This window comes from Pinus tabuliformis, chromosome 4_2 (assembly GCF_031772625.1).
Source record: "Pinus tabuliformis cultivar Carrire ecotype Pingquan chromosome 4_2, CPIR1, whole genome shotgun sequence".
Classification (NCBI taxonomy): Eukaryota; Viridiplantae; Streptophyta; class Pinopsida; order Pinales; family Pinaceae; genus Pinus; species Pinus tabuliformis.
The window spans coordinates 1081226431-1081244736 of NC_142304.1; the positions used below are offsets into that span (position 1 = coordinate 1081226431).

At 37.4% G+C, this 18306-nt stretch overlaps 1 protein-coding gene across 1 annotated transcript in view; it reads left to right on the plus strand.

The window, feature by feature from the left end:
• The window catches only part of LOC149173395 (putative nitric oxide synthase), a 206512-nt gene that overhangs the window by 175560 nt on the left and 12646 nt on the right, over positions 1 to 18306 (plus strand). The window contains exon 6 of the mRNA XM_089426682.1: positions 12303 to 12323. Coding sequence (XP_089282808.1) covers positions 12303 to 12323 — 21 coding nt within the window. The remainder of the gene's footprint in view (positions 1 to 12302; positions 12324 to 18306) is intronic.

Below are 18306 nucleotides of genomic sequence, written 5' to 3' on the forward strand. Positions count from 1 at the left end.
TCTTGTGGGTCGAATTAGGGTCCTTAGGCCGACTTGATCTCTCTTAGGCTGACTTGATGTGGAGGGTACATAATTCATATTTGACTCAATATAAAACCTTTTTACATGATTCAAAAGCCCAAGAAGGGTCTCTTTGAATGTACAATGACTCTATAAACTCAATATTAATCCTAGGAGTCCACAATGGGGACTTTGACTAATATAATGATGACCCAAGCATGAAACCCATGCTTTAATAAGTCATTGTTACAATAATAAAAATTCTTTTCTTTATTCTTTTGACAAGTACATTACATAATGACTCAAGTACATTAATGAAGATTGAACATAGTTACATTTTCTAACACTCCCTCTTAACTAGGGAGGTATTCATAATGTACAAATACAATGGAAGATCTCAAACTATATGAACCATGAAGAACTTTTGGGCACCGCCATGCCATGGACTAGATTCCTTACTAAGGCTATCTATCCAGCTACAGTCAACAATTTAGGCACACAATGCCATGGACTAGATTCCTAACTAGGGCAATCTATCTAATTGGGACTAAGGTGGACTCAAGCTTTCAACCCCTCTAGGTACCATCAGGCTTACTTGCTAACCATTAACCCAAACATACAGGGGTGTATCTAGAACAAAGCTCAATAACCAACACCACCTTTTCAACTTCGGGACCTAGACATCAACACAAAGTGCCGGCCAGATGTCTCCCCAGGCAATGCTCCACTTGCAAAGCCTCAACAAATCTCTTCCAATTTCTTATCATCAATACAATCAGCAATATCTACCAAACCAAGCAAGTTCCTTAGATATTCAATCTTCTTATTAGGAAGAGCCTTGTCAGTATGTCTGCCACCTATTCATCTGTCAAGACATACTCCAACTTCACGATCCCATCCTACACCAAGTTCCTAATAAAGCGAAACTTATTATTAATATGTTTCGTCCTCGAATGAGACACGGGATCTCCAGACATCTTGATACAACTTTGATTGTCACAATTAATCACAGTAGGACCGAGAAACTTCTCGAACAAATCTGTCAGAAGCTTTCTTAACCAAACAACCTCTTTTCCTTCTTCACATGCAGCCACATATTCTGCCTCGGCAGTACTCAATGCAATGAGATCTTGCTTCCTACTCATCCATGAGATCATAACAGCTCCCAGACTAAAGCTTCCTTCGATAGTGCTCCTTCCATCGGTCTCACTGCCACCCCAATTAGAGTCAGTGAAGCCAATTAGCTTGACTTCCTTACTATCATACTTTAGGTAGTGATTTATAGTGCCACGGAGATACCTCAATATAGGTTTCACAGCTATCCAATGAACATGAGGAGGCTCCAACGGAAACTGACTAAGAATGTTCACTGCAAAACATATATCTGGCCTAGTATTTACCAGATACATCAAGGAACCCACCAACTGTCGATATGAGGTAGGATCCACGAGACTAGAGTTAGAATCCCTCAACTTCTTGAGGTTGGTGATCATAGGAGTAGTCATCGGCTTGGAATCCATCATCCCAAATTTCTGCAATAACTTGATGATGTACTTTCCTTGCCCCAAATATATCTCCCCAGGTCTTTGCCATACTTCTAGACCTAGGTAATAGTGCATCAGTCCTAGATCCTTCATTTCAAATTCAGTTGCCAACATCTTCTTGCATTCTTGAATTCTTCGCTCTACACCTGTGATGAATAGATCATCCACATATAGTAGAATAATGACAGGCTCATTATTCATGACCTTGATGTAGAGATTCGAATCAACAGAACTCTTCACGAACCCAATTCTAAGTAGATATGCATCCATCCTTGCATACCATGCCCTAGGTGCTTGCTTCAAGCCATATAGGGCCTTCTTAAGTCTGCAAACATGAGAGTCCCTGCTATTTACTTCAAAGCCCTCGGGTTGTTCGATGTACACTTCCTCATCAATGGTCCCATTCAGAAATGCGGTCTTAACATCCATTTGATGGATATTCCACCCCATTATAGCAGCCAATGAAACCAACGATCTAATGGTAGTGTACCTTGCTGTAGGTGCAAAGGTTTCTTCATAGTCAATGCCTTCCTTTTGAGAGAAACCCCTTGCAATGAATCTTTCTTTGTACTTGTCTATACTTCCATCAACAACATGTTTGATCTTTATAGATCCACTTCGATGTTACAACCGATTTGTAACTAGGTCTAGGAACGATCTCCCAAACCCCATTCTTCATGATGGATAGATATTCTTCCTGCATAGCTTTCTTCCAAACCTCTTCATGCTCAACTTCCTTTAATGTAGATGGTTTGTCTTCAATTAACTTTGTCATATATGCAACATAGCCAGAATATATCTTTGGTTTCTTACTTTCCATGAAGGAACCTTTCACAACTTCATGTCCTTCAACACCTTCTAATGTAGCTTTCAACCAATTTGGCCTCTTCCTTGTGGTTGGGACAACCACCGATTGAATAGGATCACTTGGCCCTTCTTCTTTGACATTTGTAGTAGAGTTTTCATGATGAACTTCTTTTTTTTCAAATATGGGAACTTCTTCATCATCAGAATCAATAGGAATATCCTTTGATTTATTGTAAGCTTGATTTTCATTGAATATGACATCCCTGCTTAGTTCAATGTGTCTCCCTTCCTTTATGTAGATTTTATGTGCTTTTGAAGAGAGACTATATCCAACAAATATTCCCTTGATACTTGTAGAGTCCAACTTCTTTCGCTTGTCCTTTGGAAGTTGGAACATGGATATATGCTGGACTTCCAAAGATTTAGAGGTGATCCACACTCGACTTCTTCCCTGTGAGATACTTCTTCGGGTGTAGTATTATCAAGACTCTTATGAGGACTTCTATTTTGAATGTATACAATAGTCATCGTTGCTTCTCCCCATAAGAACTTTGGTAGATCTTGATCAAGGAGCATAGTTTGAATGCCTTCTTCAATTGACCTATTCTTCCTTTCGACCAATCCATTTGTTCGAGATAGTAGGGAACACTGAGCTTCCTTACAATATGCAATCAACTCTTTAGAAGTGTATTCCCCTCTGTTGTCAGACCTTAGAGTTTTTATCTTTCTTTCGATTAGGGTTTCCACTTCAGCCCTAAACTCCTTGAATTTATCAAATACTTCATCTTTAGTTTTGAGTAGGTAGAGCCATGTCTTCCTATAATGGTCATCAATGAAAGTCACATAGTAAAGATGACCTCCAAGTGATTTGTTAGACATGGGTCCACACACATCGGAATGGATGGGGTTCAATATCTCTTTAGACCTAGTTTCACTATTATGAAATGGCTTTCTAGTATGTTTCCCCAAAGAGCATCCCTTGCATACTTCTTCATGATCTAACTTCATATTAGGAATACCATGAGCCAGTTGACTAAGAGTAGGGATGACCTTGTAATGTAGATGACCATACCTCCTATGCCATAGCTCAATGGGACTTATTTCCATCTGAACCAAGGCTTGAGGAGATGGTGTAATGACCCCATAAAGACTTCCTTCACGAACTCCAATAACCCTAGCTTTATCAGTGCTAGAGTCTTTTCCCCAAGCCAATACTTTTCTATCAACAAAAGCAACTCTTTCCCCGTTATCTTCTAAACAAGAAATAGAAAGTAAATTCTTTTTCAAACCTGGAACATAAAGAATGTTGTTGAGATGCAACTTCGATCCATTATCTAACTTCAACGATGTTGATCCCAGGCCTTTAACAACATAGCTTTTGTTGTCACCCAATTGCACTGCATGAGAGGATGGCTCTTTTGATAGTGTATGAAGTTGCTTGCTTTCACCTGTCATGTGTCTCAATGCTCCATGCATTGTCATCAGTAAGAGAACCTGTAAGGGCAGCCAAGAATCCTTGACTCTTGACCTTGTTGAACAAGTAGTAGATGACCTCGATCCATCTTCCAACAGTGTTGCAACCCATTCTTATGTAGTTCACCATAGTGGGAGAATCCATGCCAACAAAGTGATCTTTGACTCTTCCTGACCTTAGCTCTGATACCATGTTGGAAAACCGAAGTAATTATATTAGGGTTTGATTCTCCTTTCTTGATAATTACTTGTGAGTGTGTTGGCTTCTTTTACTTCTTTATTATCTTATCTGTCATCAAGCAATTACCATATTATGTGTGTATGAAGATCACAAAACAAGAGACACAAGATATAGGCACATGCTAGGGCAAAACCCCCCTCGAGGGTAAAACGCAGTCAAGATAATTCTTCCTGTCGATAGTATTCTTTGAGACTCTTCACCCTAGACCAAGACCAAACTTTCCCTCCACACTAAGTCAGCTTCCCAGATCTTCGACCCCTTCCAACAACTTCGACTAGACAACAACTTCCAGCAACAGGCAACTTTTGGCAACAACGAAATCTTAGGAGACTTCGATCTCCCAATCCAGACCACAAAATAGAGAGAGAGAAACACTAAAATCTCGATTTTCTTCTTCTCTATAGACTTCCCCAAACTCGCACTTCTTTCGACCTCCCGACAACAAACTTCTCACTTCTCTAGCTCTTCTTGAGATATTGAACTTGCTTGAGAGTTGATAGTCCAAATGACTTCGAGCTTCGTGTATATATAGGCTTCTTGTGGGTCAAATTAGGGTCCTTACACTGACTTGATCTCTCATAGGCCAACTTGATGTGGAGGGTACATAATTCATATTTGACTCAATATAAAACCTTTTTACATGATTCAAAAGCCCAAGAAGGGTCTCTTTGAATGTAAAATGACTCTATAAACTCAATATCAATCCTAGGAGTCCACAATGGGAACTTTGACTAATATAATGATGACCCAAGCGTGAAACCCATGCTTTAATAAGTCATTGTTACAATAATAAAAATTCTTTTCTTTATTCTTTTGACAAGTAGATTACATAATGACTCAAGTACATTGATGAAGACCGAACATAGTTACATTTTCTAACAATATTGAGGCCAATGTTTTTCAGAGTTTGATAAATTTCTCAGTGAGGTGTTTTGACAAACAATTTCATGACAAACTGTTGTATATGTAGAGTTTGTCTGTTGCTTCAACAATGACACACTTATAACAAGATTTCAGGCCAGCTACTAAGATAACAAATTGCATTCAGAAGTAATTTGAACTACTGACTGTTATATATGGATAACAAACTGAATGGTGCACAATAGTGGAACTTGGTTTGCACACGCAAGATTGCCTTCAATACATCTTCAACAGTGGTGGTGAATGGCTTTTCACTTCTGATCATGTACTCTGCTACAACCTTCCAAGCGTTGACTTGCTACAAAAATGATGCTTCAGATCTGGAAAATGATCAGTCAATGGCTGAATTCAATCCCTTGTTTGAAGAATGTATAGCGAGTGTAGCTCTAACAACCCTGGCAGTTCACTCCCACTGAATTCTAGGCTTGCTCCAATATGAGGAGTAAATTTCATTAATTCACTAGTAGTAAATTACAGTGCCTGGAAATCTCGCTCCAACAAATAATTTCAGTCTTTAAGTGAACCCATGAATTAGGCCTGGGTAATTGTTGATGTTGAAATTTTCAGCGAGATCTGGAATAAATTTCCTCCTCATGAAAACCTTGTTGTTTCCACTGCTCCAATGGGACAATCGATCACTGGCAATATAGTCCCGAAATGAAAACCGTCTCAGCTTCCTGATACTGTTGTCTCATGGAGTGTAGTGCGGTCTGACAAGGGCGCACAGGATAATAATTTTCGTACTGTGTGTGGCTGGGAAATAACCATTGGTGGATTTAGACTTAGCTCCTCAAATTGATATGCTTTGCGACTGTTTCGGCTTGGTCTCATCAAAGAAACTTGACCGCCGTTCCACATGATGAATTGCGGCTCTTTCAAATCTTGAATGACAATCTTAGCTCCCAATACTGAGAATAAACCCTCCACAATGTCAGCTTGCACCAACTCTCAGAAAATAGTCTCTATCAGTATACATGTACAATCACTTAGACCACATGACCCAACCAAAGTGCTCTGTCCATACACATCTCCATCCTTTTCTTTTTGCGCATACCAACAACGATTCGACTGTTAGCACGTTCTCTATCACATTCCTCTGCTGATCAAAGAATTCAGCCTTTAACGAAGGAGTTGCCTCAACGTAATTATGCACACCAACCAAATCACATACAGGGGTCCAACTTTTCCAGATGCGCGCTGTTCCTACTTGTCTCTGCATCCAAATACCAATCACAACGTTCAAATTATTCTGGTTTTATACTCAGATCGACCTCTGTTTAACTCTCTTCCAGTGCATCACATGGAGACCGAATTTTTGCCTTTTTGTCATGTGGCTAGTCCTTAGGTAGTTGTCACTTCCAAATTCAACAATCACCATTACACGTCTACTTCCATGAACCAAACTTCATAAGTTTCGAAAGGTGCCCTCTGCGCACTACCTCTGGTCTTCAGATGGATCCCGACACTTCAAATGACCTCAACTCACGCTAGTCAACTCTATCATGTATGCTTCTGTGCACATGCCATTGATCATTAGGAATATGAGTCAACCATTGTTAGATCACTTCCACGCACTAGATCGTGATGCTCGCCATCGATTGATTTCCGCATAGGCACCATGTCGCAAATTCCACGTGCGCACAACATCCTCTGTTTCAGTAGCAATGCGGTCTCGATTGATTCGACCTCTCTTTTATGTAGAAATTTGTTTCTCAAACTTGGGCTTGGGTCAAAATGCTGACGGTCTAAAATACTCTGCCAAAATAATGGCTAGATGGGGAAAAGAAATTAACATGACTTTCCTTACATTTTTAATCTCTAAAGAATAAATGATTCAACTGCGACATCAATCTTTCGGCTCAATAATATCCTTTGCCCCTCTTTAAATTGAATTTACTTCTTGGCTTCACCAAATAATTCTCGGCCAGAAAATTCAACCTATTTTATATTTTGGCCGAGTAATAAAATGCGCCCCCTAAAATATTTTTGACGAATCCTTTTGTAATTCGCCCCCCCATAATTTCCTCAAATATATTTCCTAATCAATTTGATCAAACTGCTACGTTTTTAATATTTTTGTTAAATGGCCAATCTGTCGAACAATTATTAAGTGAAAGACAGTTTCATATGGCCTGTGAGAGGAAATCTTCAACAATTTTGATCTATCTTCGGCACCTGTGATATAAACCCTCAGGCTGACAGGAACACTAGCTCTGATACCACTGTAATATCCCAAACGGGATAATTTGTAGATTTTGGAGAAAACTAATTCAACCAAAATTTCTCCATAAAATTACCATTCAATTTACAGAAGATTTCCATGTAAAATAGAACACTAGAATGCATGCAATTCAATCATACAATGAGAAGAAATAATCTCAGCTTTATTATAATATATAAACAGGGGTTTTACATACAAGCTTTATTATAATATATAAGCTTTATTATGTACTTGCTAGATATTTATTTATTTGCTTCAAGTTATATTTCAAGTTATTGAATGGTTGATGCTCCAATTAATCTACTAATCATCTCTTAGAATTTGTTAGTTTAACAAGCCTTCTTTAGTCTCTTACTTAGGGTCCACCCCCACTTGGCTTTAGCTAGGAGAGAGCCTAGACAAAGAGAGTTGGGATATGGTGACAACCCCTTGTTTGAGCTTTGCCACCTAGGACACACCTAGTGGGGTTGAGGATTTTTCCCACATTAACTTACGTGTGTAAGCAAGGCGACAATAAGAGCCTAGTTCTTAAGAATGACAAGTGTTATATCATGTTGATGTGAAGATAGGCTTTGATGAAAAAAAGGGTCCAAGATTAAGAGGGAGTCAACCTTCCTCCAAAGATAAGTATTTAACGTCTTCTTGATTATTATTAATGCCACTGTCTTTATATTTTGTCTCCTTGTTCTTTCATAAGTCTTCTAACCAAGGTTATAGGTCAAGCCAAGTCCCATCTAAAGCTTGACTAGGAAAATGAAAGAATTAAAGGTACGTGGCATATCATGAAGATTGTGAAAGAAGGAGCAGTTTGATGAAGACTATCGAATGGCAAAAGAGTTTCCTAACCTTAGATGGAAAGAGGGAGCTGTAAATACCCCGATACTGAAGCTTGTTGATTGACTCATTCTTGTTTGATGATTGAAAGTTGAAGAGCATGAAGTAGAACTCTATTGCAATATGAGATAGACTATGGAAGAGAATGATGATCTCAGAGGGAGGAAGTTGCGGAATTTGACATAAAGAATCCCACACCTTGACTTGAGGCCATTATGGTTTAGTAATTATGATGATTTGTTTGAGATACGATTTGGCTCCTTGGAAAGGCATATTGCAGAAATATATGTAGAGGTTGGAAAGATAGCACTTGAAATAATTTGTTGGATACAGTTGCATAGTTTGATCATGGAAGACATGGATTGTGTGGATAACACTATTGATCACCTGGACAAGCATGAAAGCATAATTGATATTGTAATGCTGATATGACTCTTGGAAGAATATGAGGTAGAACTCTATGAATAGAAGGCATGTTCTAGCAGCTGTGAGGACGCTTGATTCCTTGAAAATGATAGATGAACCATTTGATGACAAAGTTGTATAATGATTGACGAGATCCCGAAAGGTCAAAGTTTGATGTGATGTTGTTAGGAACCGAGAAACCCTGTCATGAAGATGAAATGTGAAAGAGTTTAGCTCCGTAAAATGTTTGACATCTAGGAAGGTTGAAGCTCAGGTATGATGCGAGAAGGAGCCCTATAGCTACAACTATATCTCCACAAAAAAAAAAGTAGCTGATGTATTGATGAAGTATGAGACTAGATAAGGATTGTAATGATGTCTCCCTGATTGAGAGAGAGTAAAAAATCTCCTCCATGCTTGAGAAGGAGTAAGGATTTCCTCCTTGGTTGAGAGGGAATAATGGACACCATATTCTCCATGTGTCATGCACTAAGCCAAGACTAACAACCATACGTCTAGTGAAGGCATTGGTAGGGAGAATGGAGGATTGGATAAGCATTTGGGACCGATACTTCTTGAGGATTGGGAATCCAAGATAGAAGTAGTCCCATGGACCGACACTTTTTGAGGATTGGACAGGGTATCCAAGATAAGAGTGGTTGAAGAGGAACGGTATTCTTTGAGGATTGGGAATCCAAGATAAGAATAGTCCTGTAAGGGCATACTTGGTGAACATTTAGATGGGGTATGTGCCTTGAGAGGCGGTTGTAGTGGTTTCCATATGTATGCCTCCCAACATTGTATTCTAATCTAGTGGAGAGTTAGAGTTTGTTAGTCAAGGCCTTGGTATATTGCAGTTTGACAATGCTGGTTATGATGATGATGCTTGAAGATGGCTTATCAATCTCGCTCTTCTTATGAGAATGTGTCAATTTGAGAGTATCCTTGTACCGGTTGTGTAATTATGAATCCCTCCCTAGTTAAGAGGGAGTGTTGGAAAATGTAACTAGGTTCTGTCTTCATAGTTATTATTGGATTTATATCATTATATATTTTATGTCAAATAAAAAAGAAGAAAAATAAAATAAATTTTTCAAGCATGGGTTTCATGCTCAAGTCAAATTATTATTTTATTTAAGCATGTTCTTCATGCTTATTATTATTTGTATTAGTCAAAGTCAAAGGCTTATTTATAGCCTGGAAAAATGTTTTTCAAATATGTAATTTGGGTCAAAATTGCCTCTAGATGCTAGGTCGGCCTTGCCCCAAAAGACATGTCTATTAAAACCCCTCTGGACAGTATAAATAGAGGGAGAATTGAGCTCATTTTGGACACACAATTCGCATAATTGTTTCTGAAATATCACAAAAGGAAGGAGGGACAAAATCTGAAATTGACAAGTGAAGAAGGGTTTATCTTAAGCTCATATTTGTGGAAGTTCTGCCTTGATGTATCTCTTGTTGAAAATCTGTTTCTGATGATGTACATGTTGCTGGTCTCTTGCTGTTGATGGATTTTCCATGTGAAAGGAGGGCTTGAATTGCCATCTTGAGAGTTGGAGTCTTTCTATGGTAATGGGTCTTGGATATCTCACTTTGATTTGATTTATAAGAAGAATTTTTATTTTGGGTTTTCCCCTTGGAGGGGTTTTGTCTTGGCTTGGATCCTATATCTTGTGTTCAATTTTTTCTTGTTATCATCTTCATGTTTATGTGTTGGTAATTGTTTGATGAAAGAAACATCATAAAGATTAATAAGAAGACAACAAATTTCACAAGCAATTATCAGAAGACGAGAAATCTACCCTAATTCATAAGCCTGCAGATTTCTCAGCAATTTTTAGCTAACAACCTGGTTTCTTCTTGAATACAATCATCCCATAGTTAATCAAATGATGGCAATTTTCCATGTGCACAGATTCCTTGAATAAATGGTTCCCATGATGAAGAAAAACCATTTAGAGCAATTGTAACTAATTCTGATTCTTCAATTTTCTCTGCAAGGGCTACAAGTTCATCTTTGACCTGAGTTATTTTCATAAGATAATTGGTAACAAATCTGATCCAATCATTTTAATATTGCGAAGACGATTCTTCAAAGCTAATTTCCTGTTATCATTGTTGCTACCATATAAATTTACTAGAACATTGTACATTACTTTGGCAGTCCTTAGTCCTGTAACATGAGGAATCAAGTGGTCTTTTATGGAGTCTACAAGAATTATTTTTGCTTTGGCCTCATTCTTTTTTACTTTGCTTTCTCCTCAACTCCCTTTGGTTATGGAATATCTTTCTCCACAGGTCAGAATGTCATTATCTTCCAAGATGAGAAACACTCTAGTTTTCCAAGATCGAAAGTTGATTGCACCTTCCAACCTGTTCCAACCTGTCTTCAACTCTAAGGTTTGGAGCCATTTGCCAAACAATAAAAGAATCAAGTTTTTGTGAACTCTTGTCTCTAGGACTGACTTCAAATTTTTCTAAAGCTTGGCTTCTTCAAGGTACTATAGTGGCTGCTCCTTCACCTAGGCTCTGATATGATGTTGAATTTTACTTATAATAGAAACTGATCTTATACTCTGATAATTTCTTCCAATGATTTTTATACTCAAGTTGTCTTTATGTCACTTATATCATTAAGAAATTATACACAGAAAATCTCAACTATAATGCAATCAGAACCATAGGATCATAAAGAGACAACCAAACACAAAAGAGACACAAATTTACCCTGGGAAAACCAATCCTTGGGAAAAACCCAGCCAACTTTTCTTCAAAGGAGAATTCAATCTTCAGTAATGTTTATAATATAAATTGTCTAGAAATCTGTTGCAATTTCCAAGCTTAAATACCAGTCAAACCTGGTCAAAGGAGAGAAAATCAGACTTTTGTTTAGCTGGTTAAATCTGGTCAACAGGCTGAATTTCATCCCTACTACTTCCTCAGTCAATTCAGTCAAACTGCCTCAGTTGACCTGCGGTCAATGCTGGTCAAATAGGTTTGGTCAACACCCAGAAATCTGCCCAGGATTTTGGTCAATGTCCAGTTAAACATTCCAAGTTTATGCAGCTCAGAAAGATCAAAGTCAATGCTGGTCAAACTGATATAGAACAGCTAAAACTTTGCTGGTCAACATAAAATGTCTTTTCTCTTCTTCGCACGTGTGAAGAGAGATCTTCGTGACTTGATGATTCGAATTGATTGATGCCAAATGAAGGAGGTCGAATGGTTTATTTATAGTGGTCAAACTGGATGGGTTTTGACCAAGGGTCACACCCATTCACATTGTGGGGCCGACTTGTCTTTTGGGGCCTACATGAAGGCCGTAAATAATAATTTTATTGTTCATGTTTAATATCTTTCTTAGGCTGACATGGAAGGCCATTTTGGCATGTGGGAAAACCTCCTGTATATTATGTCCATATTAATATATTTCGAATTTGGCCATAGAGTATCTAATTTTTCTAAAAAATTGATAGTGCCATATACCTCCCTATATACATATCCATATCAACATTTGTATCCTAGTAACTCATCTTTTTAACAGTTCGTGTTGTTCTTAAAACCTAGCCTATTTTGATCCAAAATGTCTTTCTTCATAGACTTTCTGACAAGTTGTAAGGAATTATTTGGACTTCGACGGTGCTCTTACCATTTTGGATTTCTTGTATTTGTAAGACCCAATTCGTATTTCAAATAATTAGTTCTATTAACAAGGGTGATGCTTAGGTATGCATTGTATTTGATGTCAATTTTGCCCTCTGTCATCATAAGTAAAATTAGCTTTTAGAGTCAGTTTAACATATCAATAGAAAATAGGAATATGTTTCTAACACTGTTGTTATTTGTTGTGCAGGGGCGCAACGTTTATGTTCTGGTGAGTCATGTTTTTATCATATTGGGCTTTCATGCTTCCGTATGGTTTGTCAAAATTCCATCATAAGTGTTTAATATCCACTGACATATGGCATTAACCTACATCAAAAGCAAATAACTCATCTCGGGAATCATTTCCACAAGATCCTCACAGGCAAAGTCAAAAAGGATTTTTTGCTGCAAATTTGGATGAATAATTTTTTCTTCATTATTTGACTTTGACTTTCCTACAAGATCCTCTAGGCAAAGTCAAAAAGGCTTTTTGTTTCCAATTTTGATGAATAAATTTTCCTCATTATTTGACTTTGACAAAAGTGACCAGTTGTGAAAGTCTGAGGGCTACATTTAGATATCGTGGAAATAGCTTGTATACTTGTTCTACGTATAAAACAAGGGTCTAAATAGAGGTCACAATGAGATCCTATTAATTTATGCAGGGAAGGATAGATTTAGGGCTGCTGTTTTATATTTCTAAATGGTTTTGTCACTTTTTGTCACAAAGGTAAGCACCAGCCTGCAAAGTAATATTCTTCTTCGAAAGTAAATATGAATAATACAAATTTAGAGGTATTTGACATCAATTATAATTCTGTCTATAAAGTGAACTGCTACGTGGAAAAGATGAACTGTTCGAAAGGGTTTCTGGATTGGAATCCAATGGTTTCACATCATCTGGACCGTGGACTTATTATACTAGATGAAAAAGGTGTTTGTGGGTCTAGATGTTTGTGTAGGTACAGGGATGCCATTTTTGAATATGCAAGTTTGGCACAATATAGGTCACTTCACATATATAAAATTTTATGAATTTGCAACAAGCAAAAAGTGAAAATCAGAACTAGTAAATTAAAGCACTAAAACATAAAACAAAAAATCATATGATTAGTCAAAAGAGTCATCCACATATCATATGTTCTGAGAATAAAATCTTAAAAGTCATCTACATGGCTATTAAGTTATAGAATGCAGAAATATTATAGAAGGGTTCAAAACTTCAAAACTTGCATCATCAAAACAAGAATGACTACTCAAATGGGGATTACTTAGTAATTATTATTGCCAATGCTAGAGTTTTCTTCATGCTTTAAATCCTGAGTCACAAAGCCCTCTAGGTACTTTTTTGTCTAAAGCTTTGGTTTATCTGCAGATTTTGTAATTACAGGTAGCTTAGCAAAGCCCATTTGGTTGAATCTCCTCATGCATGCATGTATAGAATCTATAAAATGGTTCCATTTCTTGAAAGGATCTTCCTTGTACCTTGTACTAGGTTTTCTGCCTTCTTTGATCCTTGTTACAGCAAAATCTAGCTCCTTAGTGCAAAGCATCATTAAACACTTTAGATTAAGAGCAACAGTAGGAACAGTTTGCATTGTCACCTTAGCAATTGCTCCCCTGCTGTTCTGTGGTTGGATACTATGCCCACAAGGGAGGCTTCCCCATCTGATCTCGGAGATTAGATAACCTAAGTATCCACAGGCCAAATACCTTCCAAGGGTTCCACTAAATAAAACACCCAAGGATAATGTTCAATAAAGTAGGGCTTGGGTGAGATGAGATGTAATTCCAAGATAATGAGTTCAAAGGACATTATGGCTAAATTTAGAGGGCTTAATTAGTCTTGGATAGGCTCAAATAGGTTCGAAAACAATTGCTACCTACTGGTGTCTTGAAATTTGGACACGTGTCCAATGAAAAAACATCATAAAATTGATATACTGCCTCATTCTCATGCAATTCAGCCATAGGCTTGGAGCTCTCAAAGATTTTGGAGTGTAGCTAAGGGTGATTAAGTAATGTTAGAAGGGATCCCAAGTGTTGGGAAGTGGTTGTTCGATAGTGGTTCCGATCTCATTGGATTTCATATGGAGAAAGCAGAATTTAGATGCCATGCAAAATCTAGCAAACTTAACAGTTTTTAGGATTTCAGGATTGGAGGTGTTGCCACAAAATCTAGTAGGCCTTGGAGAGGGAAACCCTACAAGGTATAAACGTGATAATGGGACAACACTGGGGCAGTGGCCCACTGTCACCACAGCCAATACCCCTTGCTTTTTACGGATTTTCACCGATGGAAGGAGTCCTGGTAGGAGAGTGATCACTTATAATAGATATTGTAGGGTTAATGTGTGAAATGATCTCAATAGAGATATTTAAAGAAAGACACAATGTAAGCCCAAGGCTTCACAAGGAAGCAATTCACTTTCTATAAAGAGGCCTAGAAATAAGGGCACAAGACCCAGGGTTTGATAAATTTGACGAGTGTTGGAGTAGCTCAAGGTCAAGGCTAGGAGAAAAGGTTTCTCACAATGTATATCAACAATTGCAAGGCTCATGAAACTTTCAAGGAAACCCTTAAGTTGAAGGAGAACCAAGGCTTCACTCTTAGACAAACAACTAGGGCAAGGAAATTTATGTGTGAAATTGAAGTGGATGCCCACAAAAATGATAGATTTAGTGGCAAATACTATCCTCTTGATGTTTAGGATCTCCAACCACCAAAATTCTTGTTGACTAGGGATTCACAGCAAGTTCTAATTTCGTAACTTAGCCTTGAAAGGGCCGATTTTAAGAGGGAGAAAAGATAAAAAAATTTAAAAATGATCACCCAGAAGTTGGATTAGTGCCTTTTATTTTGGTTATATGGAGTCAAGGCTGTGATAGGTTAACTAACGTTGTTTCAAAGGAGGCCAAATTTTGATGCCCTAATAACACAATTTCAAAAATTTACCCACTCAATGGAAAAATGGAGTTTGATGGGAGAGCTTCAAGGAGTTCAGCACTAGGATAATTTGTAACATGTCATGTATGAGTAATGCATGCAACATTAGGGCACAATTTAGCATGATTAGGGCACAATTTATGTTGCATGCATTACTCATACAATTAGTAATGCATTAGCCTTCAATTAAACGCATTAGTAATTCTAGATAGATGAATGTTACTAAAAGAAAAAGAAAGAGCATATGATGGCCCTAATTATGATAAATTTGCTGGAGAATGTAACTAGGTTCGGTCTTCATTATTGTACTTGAAGTCAAAAAGTAATATATTTGTCAAAAGTAAGTGCAAAGAAAAAATAATAAAATTGAATTGACTTTAAAGCATGTGTTTCATGCTTGGGTCAATTATAGGTCAAGCCTCCATTGTAGGTTTTAGGTTATTGTCAAAGTCATTTATTGTTGTGTCAAAGGCTCCTCCATCAAGTCATCCTCTTCAGCAAGTCACCATCTCAAAGTATTCATGTCAACTTCAAATAGATTATCTGGTCTTGATGATGAACCACACTTGTTGGTTCAAAATACGTCGGCCAAAAATTTCTCTTATGTGATTTCTACTGAAAGACTTTGCTTAATAGATTATCTACAAGTCGGCTTCAATTAACATAACTCAGGTCGGCCTAACCATAAAATGGAGACACAACTGTGCACAATAGTCATGTCGGCTCATTTAAGATAGGCAAACTACTATATATACAAGGCTAAGGTTTTCACATTACATACCACAGGACAGTTTGGATTTCAGAATAGAAGTTTCGGTGAGATAACAGAGAAAAGCAAGTTCGGATAAGATTTCAGAAGTAATGTTTCAGTGCTACTACAGGATAGGAGTTCGGATAGATCACAAAGATGATCACAACAAAGAAGATTTCGCATAAATCTCAGAGGAAAAGTCTCGGTGCTATCTCACAGATCTTGGTGCTATCTCAAGGACAAGGTCTTGGTGAAATATCAGGAAGAAGGTTTCGGTGCTTTCTCAGGAGAACATTTCAGGTGCCATCACAGTAAAGGTTTCGGTGTCTCCACATAGATAAGATCTTGGTGTCATGACAATGATGAGGTTTCAGTGGAATCACAGTGAGGAGATCTCGATGTCATGACTGTGATAAGGATGATGTCTCGGTGCAAATACAATGACAAGTATTCAATGCAATCACAGTGAAAGAAGGATGACTTGATGGAGGGAGTCTAGACTAGTTTGTAAGGGTCATGGTCGTCTTATTTTGAATCTAATGAAGGAAGAATTTTGTGACTGGGTTTTCCCCTCGAGGGGGGTTTTTCTCTGGCAGTGTGCCTATATCTTGAGTTCTCTTTTACTTGTTGCTTGGTATTAAGCTTGATGATCAGAAAAGATAACTAAGAGATCAAATACTAATAATGAAAATATCACAAGTTAATGTCATTAAGAAGGAAAATCATTTAATTGCCATCTCCATCGATTTTCAAACATGGTATCAGAGCTATGGTCAAAGTAAAAGGTAATTTGAAGACATTTGCAATGACAATGCAAGGTTCCAATATGTCACAACAAAGAAGCTCGATTAATCTTAGAAACAAGAGTAGTGAAAGCTTAGTACAAAACCTCAGAAGGAAATTCTGATGTAATGAATTCTGGTATACTTTGTGAGACAGTCAGAAAATGAGAAATCAAGTAACAGAGGAGTCAAATTCGGATCAACGTCAGTGATGAATTGGTGTGAAAAGATCAGTGTAAATCACAGTCACAATCATAAAGGAACTCAGATAAGATATCTATGTTTCCACAATTTGATATTATGTATACTACAGTTTGATGCCTCCAGAGATTCGGTGATACATGACTCGATGCCACTACATCTCACAGTTTGAGTGCCTTTTTAGTTCGGTGTCCCTTCAGTAACCACAATTTGAAAGCTAGCACGTCAACTTCAGTATCATAGTGACATCAGTTTGGTGATATTACAATGAGGAAATATCACAATGAAGAAATTCGGATCAACCTTCAGAGAATAAGGATCAATAAATTCACAATCTGAAAGAGATACATATCCAAAGGCTTTTTGATCAAGTGTCATAGTGATCTAGTTTGGATTAAATTCAGAGTGATCAATTATTTTCTTCCAAGCCTTCTCTACAACATTCAACAAGATTGAGAACAACCTCTAACAAAAGTAAGTATTGTGATCTTTGTGCTTTAGTCTTCTAACAATGTGTTTACAGTTTCCAAGGAGAGCATCAAGTCCTATAAATCATTGATCTCTCAATTAAAGAAGTTCAAGGTATGAAAACTCAAGGTACAAATATTTATAAGCTCTCATGGTCCATATAATTCTAGCCTAGATAAAAGAACCTTAAACCTTACCTTCTAGGATTTATAAAGCAATCTAGTAAAAATCTGAGTATTAATTGGAAGGAAATATAAACTTGATTTTTATATAAAGGATTCCATCCTCCATTATAGATTAAGAGCTAATATCATATTCTAGGTATCTCATCTTCTGTCTAGAAGTATTTGTTATAGGTACAAAATATCATGGCACTTCAAGGAGTCCCTACACGGTTTTGTCAAGAAACATCTCTAGGTATGTTTATATATCTTATAAAATTCTCTTTATCTTATGTTTGAAGTTTGCGTTACATTACTAACATCGTTATGTCTAGATATCTTGAATCATAAAGATTCTTGTTTAGGGAGATTCATCTCTCGATAAATCTACCCCTATCTAGATTCTTAATTGATTTTATAGAACCCTAGACAGGTTCTCTAGAAAACCCTAACCTAAGTGTATGTTGACAATGTGTGAAACCCTACCCTGCTTAGGGTTATTGTGAAATGCTATTTGAAGTTCTTGTTGATGATGTCATGTTTGGGATTATGGTATGATCATGAAATCTTAACTTGTTAGGGTTGAATGATGTTTGTCAAAGATCTCAAACCTTCGAAGTTTTGGTATTGTAGGGTTTTCTTTACAACAAATAAGATTTCGCATAAATCTTAGAGGAAAAGTCTCGGTGCTATCTCACAGATCTCGGTGCTATCTCAAGGGCAAGGTCTTGGTGAAATCTCAGGAAGAAGGTTTTGGTGCTTTCTCAGGACAACATTTCACGTGCCATCACAGTAAAGGTTTCGGTGTCTCCACAGAGATAAGATCTCGGTGTCATGACAATGATGAGATTTTTGTGGAATCACAGTGAGATCTCGATGTCATGACTGTGATAAGGATGATG